The sequence below is a fragment of the Triturus cristatus genome, chromosome 6 (assembly GCF_964204655.1).
Source record: "Triturus cristatus chromosome 6, aTriCri1.1, whole genome shotgun sequence".
NCBI classification, from domain to species: domain Eukaryota; kingdom Metazoa; phylum Chordata; class Amphibia; order Caudata; family Salamandridae; genus Triturus; species Triturus cristatus.
Genome location: NC_140589.1, coordinates 1,834,279,061 through 1,834,301,308, shown reverse-complemented (window position 1 = coordinate 1,834,301,308; position 22,248 = coordinate 1,834,279,061). Strand labels below are relative to the sequence as shown.

Below are 22,248 nucleotides of genomic sequence, written 5' to 3'. Positions count from 1 at the left end.
TCTATTTTTCATATTACTCACTTCATTTTTGCAATTACATGAAGTTCCTTTGTAACATGAATGCTTCTGTTACAATTCTCATTTTTAAGCTTCCTGAAACCTATCTTCTTGATCAGCTCTCAACAGTCTGCCATCTGGTGCAAATATACCTCTATGCAATGTATCTGACTTTCTTTTTACATTTTTTCCTTGCAGTTGGATATGAAATAAAATCTAATATATGTGCATAAGTGTAAATAATAAGGGATATATCAGTGCATGCGTTATCCTCACTCACCTGTGTAAGGGTCATAGTAGCTGCCGTCATTAACAAGCACTTTATCGAATACAACGGTTCCGGGGTCCACCTGAGGGTAGGTGAGGGCTGCACTGAAGGATACGTGGGGTACGCTAGCCGCCACACCGACAAGACCTGTTGGACAGACAGAAAAAGTGTGGATTAGGTACATATTTAGAACACAGTAGGCCATAATAGGGAGGGGTGTAGCAGGGCACCATATTTACACATCCGCCAACCCTATCGGAGATCTGGTGTAATACATAATTCCGCTCAAGGATAGCAGCGTCCTTTTATCAAAATCATAAGGGCAGCAAAGGTAGAATTACATGCTCTTTAATCTCCCATGACATCACAGGATGTGATTCTCTTCAATAACATTACATGGTGTGACCTCGCAGTTCTTCTCATATCATCAAAGTGCCATTGCTACACAATGTTAATAAATTCTGAATCATAAAAAAATAACTACTTACCTGTAACAATAGTTGTGAGCATGAAACTATTTTAAATTCACCTGCTGTCTGTTATTCTGGCAACAGGTGGTGGATCTGAATTTTTTTTGTTGTTGTAACATTTGGTTCTCTTCACAAAGGTAACTATACCAGTGTCCATTTACTCAGTGCATATTTACTACAACATCTAGGTGCAACTTTACTCTTGTTTGCTAATTCACCATTTCAGAGTGGACATTTACATCTAGGTGTAGACGTATAGGACTCCACTACCTCGAATCAGGGGTTATATTATCCTACAATAGAATCAAGTGTAAAGTTCATAATAGTAACTTTGTACTATTGGTGGAAATCTCTGCCACCAAGGCTGCGATCTCTGGTGGTGTCATGGTGAGAAAAAGAATGATGGATTTAATCTAGATCTCTGGACTGGGGGTGAATGTTTTGATTTGTTCTGTATTCTGTCCATCAATTGTGTGTCTTTTGCCTTCTCGCCCTAAGTGCGCCGGGTATGCCCAGACGTGGATCCTGGGCTCACTGTGCCACTGGATTCAAGCTATCCTGGCTGATGAGGGGTGAAACCCCAAAACCAGTCCTAGAATGCTTGTGTCCGGTCCAGGGAGTGCCTGGCTTCGCAGTTCGGGCTGGACTATTCCCATGAGGCACAGTGTCAAGACTGATTTGCATATAGCCAGGTCTAAACTGGGGTGGCATGGTGAGCAAAAGAATGATGGATTTAACCCAGATCTCTTGCCTGGGGGTGAATGTTTTGATTTGTTCTGCTTTCCGTCCATCAATTGTGTGCATTTTGCTTTCTCGTCCTAAGTGTGCTGGGTATGCCCAGACGTGGGCCTCGGGCACACTGTGCCACTGGATTCAAATTATTCTGGCTGATGAGGGGTGAAACCCCTTAACCGGTCCTAGGATGCTCGTTTCCAGTACAGGGAGGACCTGGCTTGGCAGTTCGGGCTGGACTGTTCCCATGAGGCACAGGGTCAAGACTGATTTGCAGATGGCTGGGTCTGAACTGGGGTGGTGAAGTGAGCTAAAGAACGATGATGGATTCAACCCAGATCTGTGCCTGGGGGTGAGTGTCTGAAAAGTGTCAGCACTCCGTCCATCATCTCCTTGTGTTTGCTTTGCTCACCCTAAGTTGGCAGGGTATGCCCAGACGTGGGTCCCTTGCTCACTTTGCCACTGGATTCAAGCTAGCCTGACTGATGAGGGGTGTTAACCCGAAACCAGTCCCAGGATGCTTGTTTCCGTTCCAGGGAGGACCTGGCCTGGCAGTTTGGGCTGGACTGTTCCCATGAGGCACAGGGTCAAGACTGATTTGCATATGGCTGGCTCTGAACTTGGGTGGCGAAGTGAGCTAAAGAACGATGATGGATTCAACCCAGATCTGTGACCGGGGGTGAGAGTCTGAAAAGTTTTAGCACTCCGTCCATCATCTCCTTGTATGTACTTACAGATTAAGCGCAGCATTGCGACGTGCCAAGCTGGAAGTGTTTGGTATCAATGTAACAATATAAAAACGAGCAGCAGCAAGCCACCAAACTAGGACAGACCTAATAAAAAAAGAGTGCTCACTGAGCACCACAAAGAACAGTAAAAGTAACAACACTTGTAACAGGGAGTGTCCTCATGGGAGCAACAAGAGAAAAGGCAGTACGAAGGAGGGACTACTTAGCCTATTGACCAATGAAAAGCCACCATTGACAAAGGACAGTAACATGAGCCAAATAAAAAGATGGGCGTAAAGTGGGCAGAGCTTAATGCCTGTATCCGGAATACAGCATGTTTCGAAGAGACAACGCAAGCGCTGCCTAGGCAAGAGATAAAAAACAAACTAGAGGTCTAATTAAGGCCTGATTTGGAAATGTTCAGTGCCATAATCCAGAATAAATGCAATTCCATGTACAGCTGGAGATTCCTCTTGACGAATTACCATTGATGTGAAGGATTATACTTTTCCACCCATCAGTAAACCATCTTTAAGAGATTGGTAGTCAGATTATTAAATGACATCAATTGCACAGCAGTCCAGAGGGGATTTAAGGTGCTACATGGGGAATCTACTGCAAATCCTAGTGACCACCAAAGGACATCCATGCTCAGGCAAAGTTCATTCTAGTTGCTGTATCTCATGATAAAGCAGAGTGAGAGTTTGATCACAGAGTATGGAAAGACTGTAGTTTAGGAGAATTACACTGCGTTATCCACGAGCATCGCAAGTGTGAAACATGGTCATCAAAGAGGTGGTGTAGACTACTCCCTCTCTCCATTCAATGTTACAATTTATTATATGACAAATCACAACGGGGCAGCATCAAAACAGAGACGAATGATGAAATGTTCACAAAGAGCAAGTACCAGCAAATGGAGGCAATAATCAGCTCTATGTCACCGCTACGGGCATACAACCCTTATATTTTGCTTTCAGGGAAGTAATTTTTGTCAAACTGATGACATTTGACAGTAAAAGCTGCCATCCAAACCCCCAAGAGTGACTACTAGCACAGTGGCAGGATCTTGCATACTTTTTCTAAACACATTTTGTTCCCAGGTGCCGGGGGACAATGTCTCGAGCCAGATACTGTAGATATTAATGGACGGTGACCACATGTGCTGCTCAGCCCCATTCAAATTCATATGTTTGACTGTTCCTTTTCCTCTCAAAACAAGGCCATTTGTTGCAATCTGGTGCCATCTTGGGGTAATTTGGTTTCGTGCCTTTAGGCAGCTGCCTATAACGTACCATGGCTCCTGAAAGGAACAGATCACAATGAAATTGTAAGTAACATGGGGCTTACCTTGTTCTCCTTGCAGACCTGTTAGAGAAAGAAAAGACAAGAGTTAACTACTTAAAATACAATGCTCCTAGTTAGAAGGTTTCAATCAGTCAATACTCTGCTTGTATTCAACATTTTCAGTAGAGAGAGGCATAGCAAAGGTGTAAATCTGGATGCCACCAAGCAAGTCAAAGATAATACACTATTTACAATGCAAACATCTGCACTTGGAGACTGATTTAGGGTTGGTTGATCATGGAAACCTCCTGATTTAGGGTTGGTTGATCATGGAAATCTCCTGATTTCTTGAGCAATTGCTAAATCCGTAGGAGAACCCAGGGGAGGAGACCTAACCATTGGAAGAGGGCGGTAGAGGAAATTCCACCAGTGGATTCTCCTCTGGATTTAGTGTTTCTCCAAAAACGAGAGGATTTTCAATTACCGTCCTCCTCTAGAACCGTTCCTTGTTATGAAGAAAAGAAAATGTCACTGAAATGCTGATTTGAAATTTACAGTAGCATCTTACAGACGATCCGCGCTGCTGCCCGCATATTTGATTGTCAAAGAAAGCTAATGTGACCCATTCAAGTGGGACAAAAAAGAACTCTAACAGCTCTAAAAGATGTAACAGCTTAGGAGAGTTATCCAGCACTGAAGTATGCTTGTGGCTGACAGGGTCTCATGCAGGGTGTTGTAAGTGATGGCAATGTCATTTTCTTTTTACATTTCTAGTGAGTGTCAGTCCTGCCCATTCGATGGGGGAAATGTCTAAAGATGCCGGACTTCCCTCTGAAGGTACCACTTTCTTCAGAAATGAGAAGCACTTTTCATCACCTCCCACTGAGGAGTATGTTAGAGTTTATAAGATTTTAGATCAACAGACCAGGCTTATTTAGAATCCAGCACTACACCATGGGTCATAATATTTGTATACAATAATTACATTACCTCATGGTGCTATTGTGGAAGTCAGAACTACAGAAGTAACCTGGTTCAATGATCACGCGTGCAACAGCACTTCGCAGTTATCATTGGTCTTTACATAGTGGCAATGTGTCACAGGATATGCTTGATTCAAAGTGGTAATTGCACTACAATCAAGATTTTCAGAAAAATATATAGTGTAAACCGCTTACCCTCACAAATCTGCTATTGTCATCCTACCATGTTCTAAAGCTAAGCTTCCGGCAAGGCTGTTCCGAAACCCGTACTTTAGTAGTGTCTTAGTTTTAGTTGATAACGTTAAAATAAAGTCCTTTTACTTCAAATATAAATGTTGCTTTCCACAACTCTGTTGTTTGTGAGCGTTAATCTTTTGCGCCCATAATAGTGATCTGTGCAACATTTCCTGTCTGCGATAAAAGATGCGATTACAAGTCTCAGAAGAGTTTTCTAACGTTGCTAAGGAAATTGGGTCACAAGACACAGAACTTGTATTTAAAGATAAAGTTAGGCGGGGACTTACCTTTCTCACCACGCAGACCTACAATGGAAAGAGAGGGAGAAATAACAAAGTTATCAAGACTTTGAGAAATCACTCTAAAGACACCACTCAAGGCAATCATCTAGAAATACTTGACTATCCAAACTGCATTAGTATATCATCACAATGACCATGGCACATGAACCCAAACTACACAGCACCAAAAGTATACCATAACATCCAAGAGAATCAAAGGCATACCAGCACACCACAATACTATCACACCACAAGGTCCTATCATCTCGAAACCGTCAAATCACAAGACCATATCTTCACAAGCCCATGCTATCACATCTGAAAATATATCATCATCAGAGTATCTAATATCATCACTATAGCAGCCCATAACAATATCGCACACCACACGGCCATATCACAAGAACATCAAATAACAAGACCATATCTTCACAAGCCCATACTATCACATCTGAAAATATATCATCATCAGAGTATCTAATATCATCACTATAGCAGCCCATAACAATATCGCACACCACACGGCCATATCACAAGAACATCAAATAACAAGACCATATCTTCACAAGCCCATACTATCACATCTGAAAATATATCATCATCAGAGTATCTAATATCATCACTATAGCAGCCCATAACAATATCGCACACCACACGGCCATATCACAAGAACATCAAATAACAAGACCATATCTTCACAAGCCCATACTATCACATCTGAAAATATATCATCATCAGAGTATCTAATATCATCACTATAGCAGCCCATAACAATATCGCACACCACACGGCCATATCACAAGAACATCAAATAACAAGACCATATCTTCACAAGCCCATACTATCACATCTGAAAATATATCATCATCAGAGTATCTAATATCATCACTATAGCAGCCCATAACAATATCGCACACCACACGGCCATATCACAAGAACATCAAATAACAAGACCATATCTTCACAAGCCCATACTATCACATCTGAAAATATATCATCATCAGAGTATCTAAAATCATCACTATAGCAGCCCATAACAATATCGCACACCACACGGCCATATAACATGAACATCAAATAACAAGACCATATCATCGTAAATTCATGAGATTACAAGATCGTATCGTCACAAAAGAAGACCCTACTATCAAAATACCATATAACCACATGACCATAGCACTATTAGATCATATCACCACCACATGGTTCCCATAACACCCATCCACCCTTCATCACTTTATTGGAAGATTATTTCCTCACACCCCTGTATCCCATAATCCTTTTCATTGCGGAATGCTTTCACACCGTGCTACTGTACTGTGGGTATATCATAGACTGCAACCATTTAGGAAAAGACGGTGTGCCCCTCGTTCACGTTAGGCAGATGTTGCTGGACGCTACGCTCAGACCAAGGAGTAAACTTTCTTTCTGCCTAAACCGCGCTTGTGTTTTTGTTTGCACAGTCACACAGAGGGGTATTCTGCAAACTGCACCCAAAGCCAGGTGAGGAGAGCGGTGGTGGGACTGAGAACATCAGCACTAGGCAGATTATGCAAACTTGGGCATGTTCTTGGTGTGCTCAACCAACGCATGAGTTTTAGGGAAGGGGCAAGCCCTCGACTTATACACTATCCTTTCCAAGATAATGGTCTGAACGGAGACTTCTATCTGAGGTTCTCAGTCCAAGAACAATCAGAGCTAATATTTTAGTCATCATGGATTCTGATAGAGGTACTCAGTATCTTTCACATTTTTGGAGAGCTCTATGTTATGTTATGTTATGTAATCAATGATTTGTAGAGCGCTCGTACACCGGTTGGTTTCTTGGCGCTGAGAAAGCTAAGGGGTAGCCAGCCCGGAACAGATCATTCGTATGCCTGTGTGAATAGCCAGGTTTTGAGAGATTTTCTAAAGTTGAGTAGGTTGGTGCTTAGTTCAGGGGAATGGAGTTCCACAAGCGTGGGGCCAGGGTCGCAAATCTACATCCCCCTTGGTGCTTCAGCTTGAATGGGGGCACCATCAGAAGGTGGAGCTGGGTTGAGCGGAGGTTGCGTGGGAGAGTGCAGCGAGAAATTAGATTATCGATGAATTTGGGACTGCTGCCGTTTAGGGATTTGAACACCAGGCAGCCAACTGTAAAGGCACAGCGCTGGGGAACGGGGAGCCAGTGCAGCTTCCTGAGGAGAGGGAAAGCATGTTGCCATGTATGTAAGTCATTGAGAGTTGAACACGCTCTTTCCTCTGGTTATCATCCACAGTAAAATGGTCGAACAAAGTGAATTAATCAAAGTGTGAGTCAATATCTTCTGTACCAATGTAATGAAACTCAAGAGAACTGGGCTTCTTGTTTACCAATTGAAGAATGTTTTTATAATATTGCAACTCATAATACCACCAAGGCTTTACTTATCTGATGTATAAAAGGATTTGATCCACGATTTTTTATATGTTATTCTCATATATAGTAATGGATTCTAACACCGACTTATTATTTAAATCAGTTACAGAAGTATAGGCAACATTTTTCAGAAAGTTTGCAATGGTCTATGGTCAAGAAAACCAAATATGCTGATATAGCAAGATAAATTCTTCCTATTTTGCTCATGGAAAATTGTCTGTCTTCTTATATTGTTTCCTATTTGCATATAGCAGGTTAAGTGAGCTTTGGCCCTTTTGTTATAACTCGGCGGATCGATGCTGTGGCCTTTTGGTTGAAATTATCTCACACTGAGAAGAGTTAGTCTGGCTTTCATTCATCCCAGCTAGAGCTATTTGTTCCTGATCCTGACCATGAGCTTCTGTCTGCAGGTGCAGCCAGTTGCCATGACAGCAAAGTTGAGCTTGTGCACAGGATACAAGCCCTTGCTCTTCAGGGACATGTGTATAGCAGCAGTGTATTGGCCCACACATAGCATAAGATTATTTTGTTAAATTAGAGACAACATATGTTGATGCACTTGTGTTCTCCACATACCTGGTGGACCCACTGGTCCAATGGCTCCATCCTTTCCAGCAGGTCCCTGAGGCCCTGGAGGGCCTTGAACACCTTGCTTCCCAGGTGGGCCTGGCGGGCCTGGAAGACCCGGTGGTCCTGAAAACAGATGACAAATGTAGCCTTAGGTATTGTGATGAAAATGTCCAAATATAAGAGCCAACCTCATTGTACATTAATGCATTGTACTGCAAAGGACTGAAGTTAATTCAAGCATGATTCTAGTCTTTTTATTAAAAAAGAAAACTATTGTGAGAGTTTTGGGTGTTTTTTACAGTCTGAGAAACAATCAGATTGATTATGAGGACAAAGATCTCTTGAACTGCCCAACTATATTCTGCCTATTGCCTATTTCCTGTATTCCTGCTGACAATAGAAAGTAATCTCTGACTTTCTGCCTATGCCTTAAACCAAAGAACAGAGGGACTCACTTAAAAGGAACAGCAGATACAGGCAGGAAAGTGCAAGGGTTTTCAAAACTATGGTCAGAATTTGCATTCAGGAACACTCCCAGTATAGGTCATTTACTAAATGTTTGTCATAATTTGGCGACAGCACTTGGTGACACTTCCCAGGAAGCACTCGTCTTGGGCATGTTCTTGGAAACACAGTACAATCTTTTCACATGAGATATTTTTCTGGAGTTGTTTTTGGCACAAGTAAACATACCCAAGCAAGTGCCACACTCACAGCGGGAGCACAGCTCGGATAACAGCGCCTGTTCGAGCAAGGCCCGGGTCTTCCCTCTACAATTACAAGATGATCACAAATCTGATCTAATCTGATCTAATCTTTTTCAGAGCCAGCAACAGATAAAATCACCAAAGGACCAAATATGAGACTTTGCTGCAATGAGATTATATAAATAAATGGACACACCCAAAGGAGGTTCATTTAACTGGAAAGAACTTTGGAGGCAATACCTTTCTCACGGAGTCACTCTGAGCTTTGTGAAATCAAAGTAATTGCTTTATGAACGTATGGTGGACAACATGAGCATAGAGCTCAGGAAGATGTAAAGGAAAAAAGAAATATCATACCCATGAAATCCTGTACTGTGAAGTTCTGGAACTCCGAACTCAAGACGAGGACAGAACTGTTCAACACGTTGAGCCGCTTGTTGATGCCGTTCAGCTGGGTGTTGTGGAGTTTCTCAAACCAGGCCCCGTGAGTCTTGACTGTGTTGTTCACCTCACTGATGCAGTTCCAGAGGCTGGAGACATGTTTGTTCAAGCCTTCTTTGATGGTCTTCAGGCTCCCAGAGACTGTGTCAAGCTTGTCGCAGACCTTCTCGAGTTTCGACAACCTCTCTTCCATTCCACCAGCGGATCGCCTGCAGTCTTCTGTCTCAACGAGCACCGTAGAACTGAATCGCTCTATCTCCTTGTTGAAGGTGATGAACTTCTCCTCACTGTCACCGATATGCTCTGTCACCTCCTGCTGGATTTTGTTGATCTCTGTTATTATTTTATCCTTGGTGGTTCCTAGGTCATGAATGTCGGTCTGATGCTTCCCCACAGTCTCTTGCAAGTCTTTGATCGTGTCATTGAGGGAACTGAAGGTCACAATGACATCTGACAGTTCTCCCTGCATGGATTTCAAGTCAATATTAGATGTTCCCCCAAAAACGCTAAACCCATCAAGGGGTTTGTTTGACTCAATGACGGCCTTATCATCTTCAGCTTTCTTCTGAAGCAGCTGACATGACAGTTTACATTCTTGCACCTCCTCTTTCAGTTTTCCCACCTCTTCCTGGAGATTCGAACAAACCTGGCCACAGCTTTTATAGTCGAACTGTATCATAGTTGTGAGCGCCTTCAGGTCATTCTCCAGTTTCCCTAACTTCCCATTGGTCAAATTATGGTACAGAACCATGTCCTTATGCGTTGAATCATGTGTGTGTATACCTGTGTTAATTGAAGATGTCAGGCGGTCATCAAGGCTATTTATATCCGTTGTCATTTTAATTAAGGATTCTCCGTTCAATTCAACAGTAGCCCGCATGTTCAACACATCTTCCTCCAGGTTGTCTACCCGGTCTGTCAAGGACTCACTAGAAAGGTTCAACTGTGTGATGCTAGGGACGATGATCCGGATGTGCCCCTCATTATCCTCGACTCTCCTTTCGAGTTCGATAACGATGTCTGTGATTTCAGAATTCCCAGAGGAGAAAATGTCAGTACAGTTGTCAACCGCAGTCTTCAACTGATTCCGTAGGTCTTTCATGTCCAAGATAACTTTGTCTAGAGCTCCACTGTTTTGCCCAACGCTATTCTGTAGGATACTGATGTCTAGGGCAAGATTGGACATGGTTTGGCCTACAGAATCCTCAAATCCTGAGTTGTTACCCAGCTCATTGAGAAGGATTTTGATCTTTTCTTCATTGCCATGGACTCGGTCTCCAAATTCACCCTTCAATTTATTAACCTCATCTTGAATGTACTTACGAAGATCATCGCGGTAGTAGTAGTAATGCTCCTCTAATGTCCTCTGTGTGGTGTTCATCCGGCCCTCTATGTTCTCTAAGCGGCTGTTAAAGATCTGATCATGGTCTTTGTTGTTTCCATTCAGCTCACTGTCCAGTCGCCCGTTTAAGATGTGAAACGAGCTGAACACAGAGTCGACTGTCTTCTCAACCTCCCCTAGTTTTGACTTGAAGTTTTCCAACTCGGAGCAGCAGTCTTTTGGTATGCGAGTTGTCAGCTCAGTAACGTGTCTATGGATGTTCTGCACGGATTCGCGGTTTCTCTGCTCAATAGTGGTCATCATTTTCTCCAGTGTGCGCATCCTCTCCCTGTCCTCCTCCTGCTGCTTACGGAAGCCCTCCACTTCAGACAGACAAGACGAGCAGGACTGCTGCATTCTCCTCTCCACTTCTCTCATGATGTCCCCCCTCAGATCGATGAGTTTCTGGTTTATGTTAATGTTAGTGATTGGCTGTGTTTTGCCGTTATTGATGTTTTCAAGTTCTTCGTCATGATCTGCGATGCGGTTGTCTAGCTGCTCTAGGCGCCGTTGGAGTTCGTTGAGGGTCTCCTTCATCTCAGGGTGTGCCGCTGCGTCTGCAGGCTGCTTCCCGTTGAGGGTTGTTTCTACAGTCTGCTGAATTTCGATTTTGAACTTCTCCGTCATGCCCTGCAGTGTCGACTGCAGATCATGTAGGTCCTTGGTCAAACTCTGCACCTTCTCTTCCAGCTGTCGGACTTTCTCTGAGTCCCCATTTTGTCCTACAGAGACAATTAGGATAATTAATATAGTTAAAGACCACAACAGAAACTTCTCACATTATGATTAAGGCTCCCAGTTTTTCGTTCTTACTGATTTTTACAGATAAATACAGACAGGAAACAATGTGTTTCCTGTCTGTATTTATTTTTAAAAATAGAAAAATACAGAAAATTGGACTCCTTTTGAGTGACTTTTCATACAGTCTTTCATCAGTTCCAGTCTAACAGCTGAGCAGATAGATGGTGTGGAGAGTTAAAACAGGGCAAGATTTCCTTAAATAACATGTCAGTATCCATTTATATTATAATGCGAATATTTTCTTGTTATGTTATATTTAGCTGCTTAATTTACCAAAACACAACAGGCGTCAAAGTGCACGTTTTTTTAGTTAAATAAATGTGGAATTAAACCATTTTACAACTTCATTTATACACAGAAGACAAAATAAATATGGGTAAATACTAATAAGATGGCTAAAAAATAAATATGGATAAAAACAGATGGAAATGGTAAATAATTAAATATCATAAAACGGGGAGCCCTAATTATGATTGTCACTCTTATAAAAGTGCCAGGTGAACTTCCCCCCTCTGTTCTCTTGCTCAGAGTCCCTATCAACGTTCTCATACTAGTATTACTCCTCCTCTGATGGACACTTTACCGTCTCATTTACCTTCACGCTATTTAAAGCAGCCTGATTGCGAAGCATAGATTCTACTCAACCCTTCTACAGGGAGCTACGCAACAACTTCTAAGTATATCATGTGGCAAAATCTAATATAAAGACTGGTTTTTGCTTGTGACAGTGCAGAAGTTGGAAGTAATGTGATTGGGCAAGGTAGGCTCTGGTGTAAAGGTCACAGGACCTTCAGGTTCGACCAAAGTGGTGTCTGCGTGAGGAGAGGATAGAAGGTTGCATTTGCAATTGTCTGTAACTAAGGGCCTGATTTAGGTCTTGGCGGACAGCTTACCGCATCACGACGACGATGGATATCCCGTCCGCCGAAATATAAATCCCAATATATCCCATGGGATTTATATTTCAGCGGATGGATATCCATCACCGTTGTGACAGAGTAACCCATCCGGGAAGATCTAAATAAGGCCCAAGTGTAGGTGCATCTTATATAGTGTATAGGGGACTTGCACGACACAAGAGAATTCATCAAGAGCAGCTTTAGAGCTGCACAGTGTGACCGCAGGGATTTCTGTTTTAAGCTCTATGTGTGCGGATATGATTTGCTGCACCTATTGTGCACGAGGTGAGCGATCACAAACCGCAGGTCTCAGGCCCCATCCTGACCACACAAGAGATGATCTTAAGGCCCTCCTTACAAGTTGCCTGGTAATTCCAATGTCCAGCGTCGACAGAATGAGAAGATTCACAGGAACACCACGGATCAATTTTATTGACCAGGATATTTTGGCTTTGGGGGAAATTAGGAATTTCCAGGGGAAGCGGGCTCTATTGACTATCCTGGTAAGTCTTGATTTCTAAGGGATACTCCAGGTAACAGTAACTACGGCCAGTAACAAATGACCACAGATCTTGGAAACTCTTAATAAGGCCCTTTGTGAGAGCTATGGCCTCCATCTCTCCTTACTCACCACAAGCAGAGCTGCACACGGTGATGCATACAACATCTATCTGTGATTTAGGTCCTGCTGTCTCCAAAGAGAAGTGGGATTTGTGCTCCGATGGCCCCGCACATCCCTCCCAACAGACTATATATATATTTGTGTTCTGAGCACCTAGCTGAAGGTTCGTGCAATCTACAGAATAAATGGCGAAAGCTCACCGTTTTGTGGCTTCTTCAACTTTGGGGTAACTCTTCTTTTGACAATTTTAGCTGCTAGCCTGAGCCGCGAGGAAGCCCCACTGCATACTGAGCGAGTCAGCAGCGTCAGGAATAAAGATACGCAGCATGAACGGCGAGTCCAATCTGTGGATGTGTATTGGCACGGACTCCGGTCTTGGTTGCTTGGAGCATACCCACAGGGGTAAGATTGAACATTTTGGGACACAGCGGGACCCACAAGGGTTTTGTATTCAAAAGTGGACTACGAGTACCAAGATGCACTCACGCATACGCCCACTGGGGCGGAACATTTGATTATGTGCAGGTGGCCCGCTTTGCCACTGTATCCTTGTCAGCCAGTGAAAAAGGGGCGGATATGCCGGAAACGCGTTTGGATTTGTTAATTGTGTTCTGAGCACCTAGCTGAAGGTTCTTGCAATCTACAGAATAAATGGTGATGCTTGAGGCGCTTTTTGGGATGTTTCAGGGTGCTTCGTCAAGCAGGGGCCGAGAAAAAAGGGGGGGCCCAAACGCGTTTTCCCCGTGGCAATTCCCATAGGACCTATGAACAAGCCTACAGCCCGAACCGCGGGATGGAATTAAACTAAATTTGGCAAGAAGCTAGATTTTGGTATGCAGATCGTGATTTTTGGTGATTTGGTGTAAATCAGTTTCAGTAATTTGGGAGATAGTAACTGTAAAACAAATGTGTATATACAGGGACGCAGGTCCTCTGCGGATCCAACAGTCCCCGTGTTGAAATCTGATCGGCTGCCAACACTTGAACCAGGAAGTGTGGCCAGCCATCTTGGGACTCGGCTTGAGTTGAAATAAAAAATAAACAAAGAAGGGCAGGGTAAACTATCCTGACCCACTAGGGCTGGTGGTGGAGTCCCACAGGAACACCGCTGAGGGTTTAAAACATGTTTAATATCAATTTCAAATCGCAGGTGGATCTGCTGATTCGCTGCAAAATTTTAAAAAGCGCGGGCTTCCGTACATCTTTCTAAGGAAGCCCCCGGGTGGGCCAAATCCCGGGGGCATGCAGACATTATAAATATAAAGATGAGGAGTGCATGTGGCCCCCCTCCAAGGGTACTGCTACCTCTCTGGGCACTTCTTTTCAATTATGTGGGGGTACTCTCGCATCCCCACACCACGGGGACCGGCATCTCTCCGGAGATATATATGAAATTTAATCGGGGGAGGACCGTATGGCCTCCCCCACAGCGCCGGGCACCACTACTTCCCTGGGGCTAATACTAATGACATCGGGGGTCATGCCCTGGTGACCACCACCTTCCTGGTGATGTTTATTTTGTAATGGGGGTGCCTCAGAGATCACCCCGGACCCCGGGGACCAACATCTCCCTGGGCCCCCCCTCGTGGAGACAATAATGTAATTTGAGATGTCATAAGTGATCTCATCAGTGATGCCACTGACCATGTCCTGAGTTATGTAACATGTGAGGTCCAAAGCAGTGCATTGCTGGGTCATAAGTTATAGTTAGCTCAGGTAACTATAACTGATGTATTTCTATGATTTTGTATGATTAAAATCTGAGCCTAACTATAACTTCCCTGTAACCTTTGTTTTTTTCAGTGAATATAGATATATATATATACAGAGAGAGAAAGGCTTCTTGCAAGCCGAAGCGCGTCTCTCTTGTCTCATGGGTTGAGGGTGACCTATGAGAATAAAGAATTGCCGTATCCTGACAGCCTGGAGTCTGTGCCTTCTTTCATGGATGCTTCTGTGAGAGCTGGATTTAGGAGGGACATTTGGTGACTGTTCACACCAATGTGGGCACATTCCCAAAACACGTATGATGTTCAGGTACAGGTAGAACATGATAAAAGAGATTCATGATTTATGGCACAGGCCTTGCCCCCCGGTCTGCCCTCATTAACTTTTATATTATAATATTTTAAGCCTGTAGTGAGGTAGATAGATATATGTTAGGAACAGTGCCCACGGCAGACGGGGCTGGGAGGCAGAGATGGCCAGAGCAGATGAAATGTGGCTTTGGAACTCTGACTTGTTGATGGGAGGCTCTTGCCTGGACACAGACGCAAAGAAGAGAAAGGGGCAGGAAGGCAGAAGTAAAGGTGTGTGTAGAGGAAAAAAAGTTAGAGGAACGGAAGGCAGGAAAAGATGGAAATCATTAGGGAAGGGCACAAGGAAGAGTTTTAAAGTAGAGATCAAGAGGGTGGGAAAAGCGAGTTGGATGTAAGGATGGGTAGTGGAGAAGTCTCTATGCTGTCACTGATTGCTACACACCCATGGTGTCCTTTCTCTGGTCCTGATGAAGCAATACTTAGGGCCGACTTTAGATCTCAGCGGGCTGGTTACTTCGTTACAATGGTGACGGATATCCCGTCCGTGGAAATATAGGGCTAGATGTATGTAGATAGCATTTTGCGATAAATCACAAAATGCAATGTATGAAGGTGTATAGTACACCTTTTGCGATTCCTAGGGCGTCGCAAATGACCTACCTCATGAATATTATTGAGGTAGGTCGCAATTTGCGAACCACTAGGAACTGCAAAAATCACGAGGATGGTGCCCTGCTGACTTCAGCAGACCACCATGTCTGTGATTGCTTTTCAATAAAGCAATCTTTTTTTTTGTAAAGCAGCCCATTTTCGAGATGCTTTACAAAACGAAAAATAAAAACTTTTCTTTGAATTTTTTAAGAGCAGGCAGCGGTCCGTGGGACCACTGCCTGCTCTTAAAAATGGTTTTAGAAACATTTACAAAGGGGTGAAGTAGGTGGTAAAATGCAAATGTTTTGCGACCGCAATTGCGGTCACAAAACATTCATACACACCGGGAGGGCGTGGCTAGCAGCCAACGAAAATGGCCGCAGCCTTAGAGAGCTCCGCGGTCGAAGAAGTTTTCCCCTCTACTCCTGTCATTAATCCGGCAGCGAAACTGCACAAAAAGCGACAAAGGTGACACCAGAACAGGCTGGGCACAGATTGAGAAAGTCCGGATTCCGAACGAGCAACCAGTGGGAGACTGTGACCGTGGGGCGGAGTCACGGTCTATGAACTGAGAGAAAGCCGGGGCCTCACGTTGAGCAGCGCAAAAGTGAAGCCAGTCCAAATTTCCCGAGTGTAGCGGAAAGACCCGGGCAGCGCGGACAGCACCGACAGCCACTGCGGGACGTGCCTCAAAATGCGTTGTGTGGACCGCCGGCGCACCTAACCCTTACACAAGAGAGATGACCGAGAGCCAACCTCGCCGGATGAACCGGACGTGGCAACAGGCGAGCGAGAGGCGCATGGTGACTGGGCCGGGGTCTTGATTTAATAACTACGCCACGAGGACAATATGGGTGTAGGTGATGGCCGGGAGGTGCTTGGGCGGCCTGCAGAAGGCCCTTGTATTACCGCCGTGCTCCGGGCTGCCCACCATGCGCATAAGGAGTGGACCCCAGAAATCGGGCATCCGGCACGGGATATCCGGTGTGGGCCTGTAACGGAGAGAGGCCCGCACATACCAGAACTGCAGCGCTAACATCTTTAAGGTTGGTGGAACCGATGCTGTGTGACCCCATACTCCCTGTGCAATAGACCTTCCCGCATCCTCTGGCGGTCATACACTGTGATCAAGCGCACTTCACCGACTGGGTGTGACGACCTGCCCTTGGTTTCAGCTACTATTTGAAATAGAGGCTCTGGGCCTCGACAGCACCTGCGGAAGGCAACTAATTGCTGAATTAAACTGCGACAGTCCAGGGGGCTATTTCTGCAGCGGAGGGGCCTAATAGACTCTTGGTGAACTGAGTGGTTAACGGGAGGTCCTGAGTAGGAACGCCAGGGCTGGGGTGACCCCCACGTGGCACTGGTGACGTGAAGGTGGGAGACAGGAAAACCGAAAGGCCTGTGTGGATGATACTCCCGCAGGCAGGCAGCGGCAATTACTGTTCTCCCCTTTCCCCCCCCGCGTGGCCTACTGAGAAGTCCAGAGACCTGGACACCCTGGGAGGCCAGGGCCAGCACACCGTGCACAACAACAAGCTGGACAAATATGCTTACCACAAAGACCAGCCGGACAAATCAGTGACAATCACGGAACGCAGGGATGGCCGCCAGCTCGAGAAACCCAAGGAGATCACCCTACAGGATATCATCGCCACTCTACACCAGGTTGAAACGTCTATTGGCACGATCTCAACAGACATTTCACTACTGCGTGCCGATGTCTCAAAAATGAGCACGAGAATAGCAGAGGTAGAAACTACCACAGCAGCTCTCTCCACAGACAGGGCGGCTTTGAAGCGACAGGTGTGACAACTAGAACTGGCAAATAAGCAAATGGCGGACAAGCTGGATGATCAGGAAGGCCGCTCGAGGCGCAACAATGTCTGCCTGGTCGGAGTGCCAGAGAGCGCGGGGGGACTAGCCCTGGATCTATTTGTGGAAGACCTCATCAAGACTCAACTGCAGTCGCATGGGCTGTACAGCTTCATCTCGGTGGAGAGGGCACACCAAGTGCCTGGGGGCAGACCTCAGCCGGAGGCCCTCCCAAGGCCCATACTAGAACGCGTATTCAACTTCCGAGACCGAGACACGATTCGGCAGGCAGCGCGAATTGGTCACTCAATACGTATTGAAAACTGCACTGTAACACTCTATCCAGACTACACAGCAGCGGTGACTAAGCAACGTTGTAACTTTCTGGACGTCAAGAAAGAATTGCGAAACCGAGAAGTCAAGTATGCAATGTTGTTCCCTGCAAAACTGAGGGTAGAGGCAGAAGGGAAAATCTGGTTCTTCACGACACCTGAAGAAGCACACGACTGGCTGGAGGGATGGAGCCCGCCCATGGGAACAAGAAGGCAGGGACAAAAACAGAAGCACAAACTCATGGAATCGTCGTCGTCAGGGGTGAAGAAGTCGGAAGCATCAGGAGGCGCGCAGATGAGAACTCAGATTGATGTCACACTTAAGGGTCCCAGGACTGAGTAAGGAAAAACCCCAGCGGGATGGACATGGGGACCCAACAACACAGCATTTCTCTGCAGGAGGACCACTGCCAAGAGTCGAAATGGGCATACTGCACGGTGTCATCAGGTGCCTTTGCTGTTGCGACAGTGACATTTTGCTGTGAATAGCTAGCCGCTATAGAATGCAAATTGAAGGGGATGACTTAAGGAGATCGTTGAACGGCTCTCCCCCTCACACCAGTACAAAGTTCTGGGAAATAAGTAGTCTGCTGAGTTGGGGTGGCGCTGTGGCGGGTAGTTTTAAGTCCGCTGTGCAGGGAGGCAGGGAGGGGGGTGAGGGTAGGGACCAGTTATATGGGTTATTGTTTGTTTTGTTACAGATACACGGTGAAGTAATTGACTGCATACATTGTGACAACACGGTGCTTATATCACGAGGCACCCCTCGATCCTACACAGACAATGTCACACACAACACGAATAGAAACACTGACTAACGTTTCAACCACCCAGCCATCGACCTCTAATATATCAAACCTTCCTTTCACTGTGATATCATGGAATGTAAATGGTCTGGGGACAAGATAAAAAGGGTGCTGGTCCTCCAATAAATTAAACGTAAAGGCCCGGCTGTAGCACTGATACAGGAATCACATTTGGTAGGCTCGGCTTGTAAGGCCCTGGATAGATGAGACTTTAAAATGGTGGCACACTCTGAATTCACCTCGGGTTCTCGAGGGGTGGGGATTCTGATCAATAAGCGCTTCCCACTGATAATAACTGGGTGCTGGACGGATGATCAAGGATGGTTTGCAGTGGTAGCATGCCAATGGGAGGGATTGTCATACAACCTGGTATCAGTTTATCTCCCACCGACACTGCATCAGACGGCCTTCCCGGCCCTGGGAAAATTCCTGTTATCACTCCCGCAGGGCAAACTAATTGTGTGGGGTGACTTTAACGCTACGGTTGACGCATCCATAGATAGAACACTCCCTAGGGACTGCAGTAGTGTAAACCTTAAACTAGTAGAGTTTATTGATGCCATTGGTCTAATCGATGTCTGGCGAGCCAGGTACCCAGAGGAGTGACAAAACACCTTCCATTCGGGAGTTCATAACAGTATTTCGAGAATAGATTATATATTTACACTCGCAATGGGTTTTGAGAGAGTGTTAAAGGTTTTGCACTTGCCTAGAGGCATCTCAGATCATTCACCGGTGCTCATTACATATTCATCTTATGCCCCGGGACGACGTAATGTTTCCGCTCTACCCCGGATATCTTAAAAACCGTAAGATTGGGAAAGGTCTACCAACAGCCACAGGGCAATACTTTGCAGAAAACGAACACACAGTTGCATCTCCGACGATTCTGTGGGAGGCATATAAATCTGTACTGCGGGGCCATGCAATCTCCCTAGTTACACAGCATAAACAGGTCCAATGACAGCAGATTGAAACCCTGGAACAGGGGATATCCCACGCAGAGGCTGAACATGCCACAGACACCAACGATACTACGGCACATAAGTTGGAATTGGCCCAACAGGAATACAGGGCCTATGCATGGGAGGAGGCGAACACTAGATTCACTAACACACAGCACACTATTTACGAAGTAGGTGATAAAGCTGGCAAGCTCCTAGCCTGGCTAGATAGACGGGAAAGAGCTAGTCGATGGGTGGCGCAACTTAGGTTTGAGAATGGGATTATAATCACAGACCTACAGCAAATAGTTGATGCATTAGCGGCCCACTACGAAACGGTATATACGCCCTGGGCCACAACCACAATAAAGAATAATCTAGCCTTCCTAAAGGACATACAGATGCCCACACTAACCCACAATGCAACTCAAGCACTGGAAGCCGATCTGACTCCGGACGAACTCACACTAGCAATAGGCGCATTACATACGGGGAAGGCCCTAGGACCCAATGGTATACCTGTAGAATTCTATAAGAAAGCAGCAACTCAGCCACATCTGCTTAACATGTACGAAGATAGTTTGGGGAAAGGAGAGCTGCCCAGAGATCAGCACCTAGGGACGATAGTTGCAATACATAAGCCAGGCAAGCCGCCGCAGGAATGCACGTCATACAGGCCGATTTCCCTGATAAATGCAGAAGCCAAAATACTCGCTAAAGCATTGGCCATCAGGCTGCAGCCGTACCTCACAACATTGATCTACCCGGATCAATCAGGATTCATGCCAAACTGTAACACGGCGCGTAACTTGAGATGACTAAATAGTGTTATGGCGCATATACTCACTATTAAGGAAGACGCGGTCATTCTGTCCCTAGATGCACGTATGGCATTCGACCTTGTTGAATGGCCATTTCTCTTCGCGGTCCTCCGCTACCTAGGTTTCGGCCTGAGGTTCTGCGCGTGGGTGCAGCTACTGTACACAAAACCCCTGGCGCAGGTGGTGCAAGTGGTGGTAAATGGTCGCATTTCAACAGACTTCCCTTTGGGAAGAGGAACAAAACAGGACTGGCCCCTGTCACCGTTCCTCTTTGCGCTGGTGCTAGAGCCACTGGCGGCTTGATTACGACAGGACAGGACCCGGTCATCCATGGGTTAAAATGGGCTATGGGATGGGAAGATCGTATTTCGCTATATGTGGATGAAGTGCTTTTGTACCTGGCGTCCCGTGTACGTTCTATTAATTGCCTATTGGGTATATGCGCGGCACATGGACGAGTCTCAGGCTATACCATAAATTGGGCAAAATCGCTCCTTTATATACTTCATGGTCCCCCGCCACGGCTCCCACGAGACTGTGAAATCCAGATTGCTGACAAGGGATTTAAATATCTATGCCTATACATACCACATCAGCACATGCAGTTTATTGAGGAAAACCTCATGCAGCCCCTGGCACGATTTCACAGTGATGTCAAGCACTGGCGATCACTGCCACTCACGCTACTAGGAAGGGCAGCGCTCTTTAAGATGATGGTAATCCCCAGATTCCTATATGTACTACCTGATTCCCAGTTTCCCAGGCATACTTTGCAGTGATAAACGCCAAAGTGACCAATCTGTTGTGAGACGGGAGGTCCACCCGTATAGCCATGCATATACTAGTGAAGGCTGGTATGACGGCAGCATTGCCCTCCCCAATACAAAAGTATACTAATGGGCTTCGCAGCTCACAATAATAAATCAGTGGCTTCACACCTCTCAAGAGGAACCAGCGTTCCGCATGGATAGGCATCTCCTGGAAACCGAGGGAGTTATAGGGGCACTATACAATAAATTAAGAAGGAATGCTCTCACAGGTCCAAGTCTGGTTTGTGGCACAACGAGCGCTAGGCTGGGAGGGGGTCATAACGCAGGCCACACCACTATGGGAAACCCGACGATTAGGTAAATTACGTAACACCAAGGGATTTAGACAGTGGGACCTGAGAGGTATTTCAATAGTGGGGGATATGTGAAAAAAGGGTGAGGTCATTACGTTCGCCCAGCTGCAGGACACTAACGGGCTGGCGCCGACGGAAACTTTCCGATACATGCAGATCAGACACGCACTCATGGGGGTTATTCCACCAGGAACACAACTGCCAGAGGCCTCACCGCTAGAGGACAGACTTCTAACGGACCATTTAAGCAAAAAAGCCATTTCCCAAACCTACCAAAAAAGAATAAACAATCAGCCGGACCGCACGACAGCCCTTAAGGAGCGGTGGCAGGCCGAAGTGGGAGAACTGGATGAGACAGACTAGACTGGCAGGAGGCAATCGCGTCCCCAAGAGAGGTAGCAATATCTTCCAAACTAAAACTAGTACAACATTGCATCTACTACACGCGAACACTTCTGCACAGATTAGGCCGTACGGACACACCACTCTGCCCGAGACAGTGTGGAGCACCAGGCACATTCTATCACACACTCTGGAACTGCCCGGAAATCACACCCTATTGGGAGGCGGTTATGCGCATGATTTCACAGGTTACTGGAGTAGAGGTTCCGCCGGAACCAAAGAGATGTCTCCTTAATGTTTGGGAGCCTACAGATCTCAATCATATGGCTCAAGACTGGGCGACATTGGGTATGGTGTTAGCGAAGCAAATTATAGCTCAGCACTGGGGAACGAGACTGACTCCTACCCATTGCCAATGGTGTTGTGACATGGACAACGCAATGATAACAGAGAAATCGGTCTATGTCCACAGGGGATGCCCCAAAAAATGGACTCGGATATGGGGCAAATGGAATGCTTTCCGGGGTAACATCTGTGAGCCCCACCAGGAGGAGTCATTGTCAGAAGTCAGTG

At 45.7% G+C, this 22,248-nt stretch overlaps 1 protein-coding gene across 1 annotated transcript in view; it reads right to left on the bottom strand.

Moving 5' to 3' along the window:
* EMILIN1 (elastin microfibril interfacer 1) overlaps positions 1-22,248 on the bottom strand; it is a 153,100-nt gene that overhangs the window by 5,763 nt on the left and 125,089 nt on the right. Inside the window, exons 4-8 of the mRNA XM_085613247.1 lie at positions 9,016-11,202; positions 7,958-8,074; positions 4,990-5,007; positions 3,546-3,563; positions 278-412 (exon numbers count right to left, since the gene is read on the bottom strand). Of these exons, the coding sequence (XP_085469373.1) occupies positions 278-412; positions 3,546-3,563; positions 4,990-5,007; positions 7,958-8,074; positions 9,016-11,202 (2,475 nt within the window). The remainder of the gene's footprint in view (positions 1-277; positions 413-3,545; positions 3,564-4,989; positions 5,008-7,957; positions 8,075-9,015; positions 11,203-22,248) is intronic.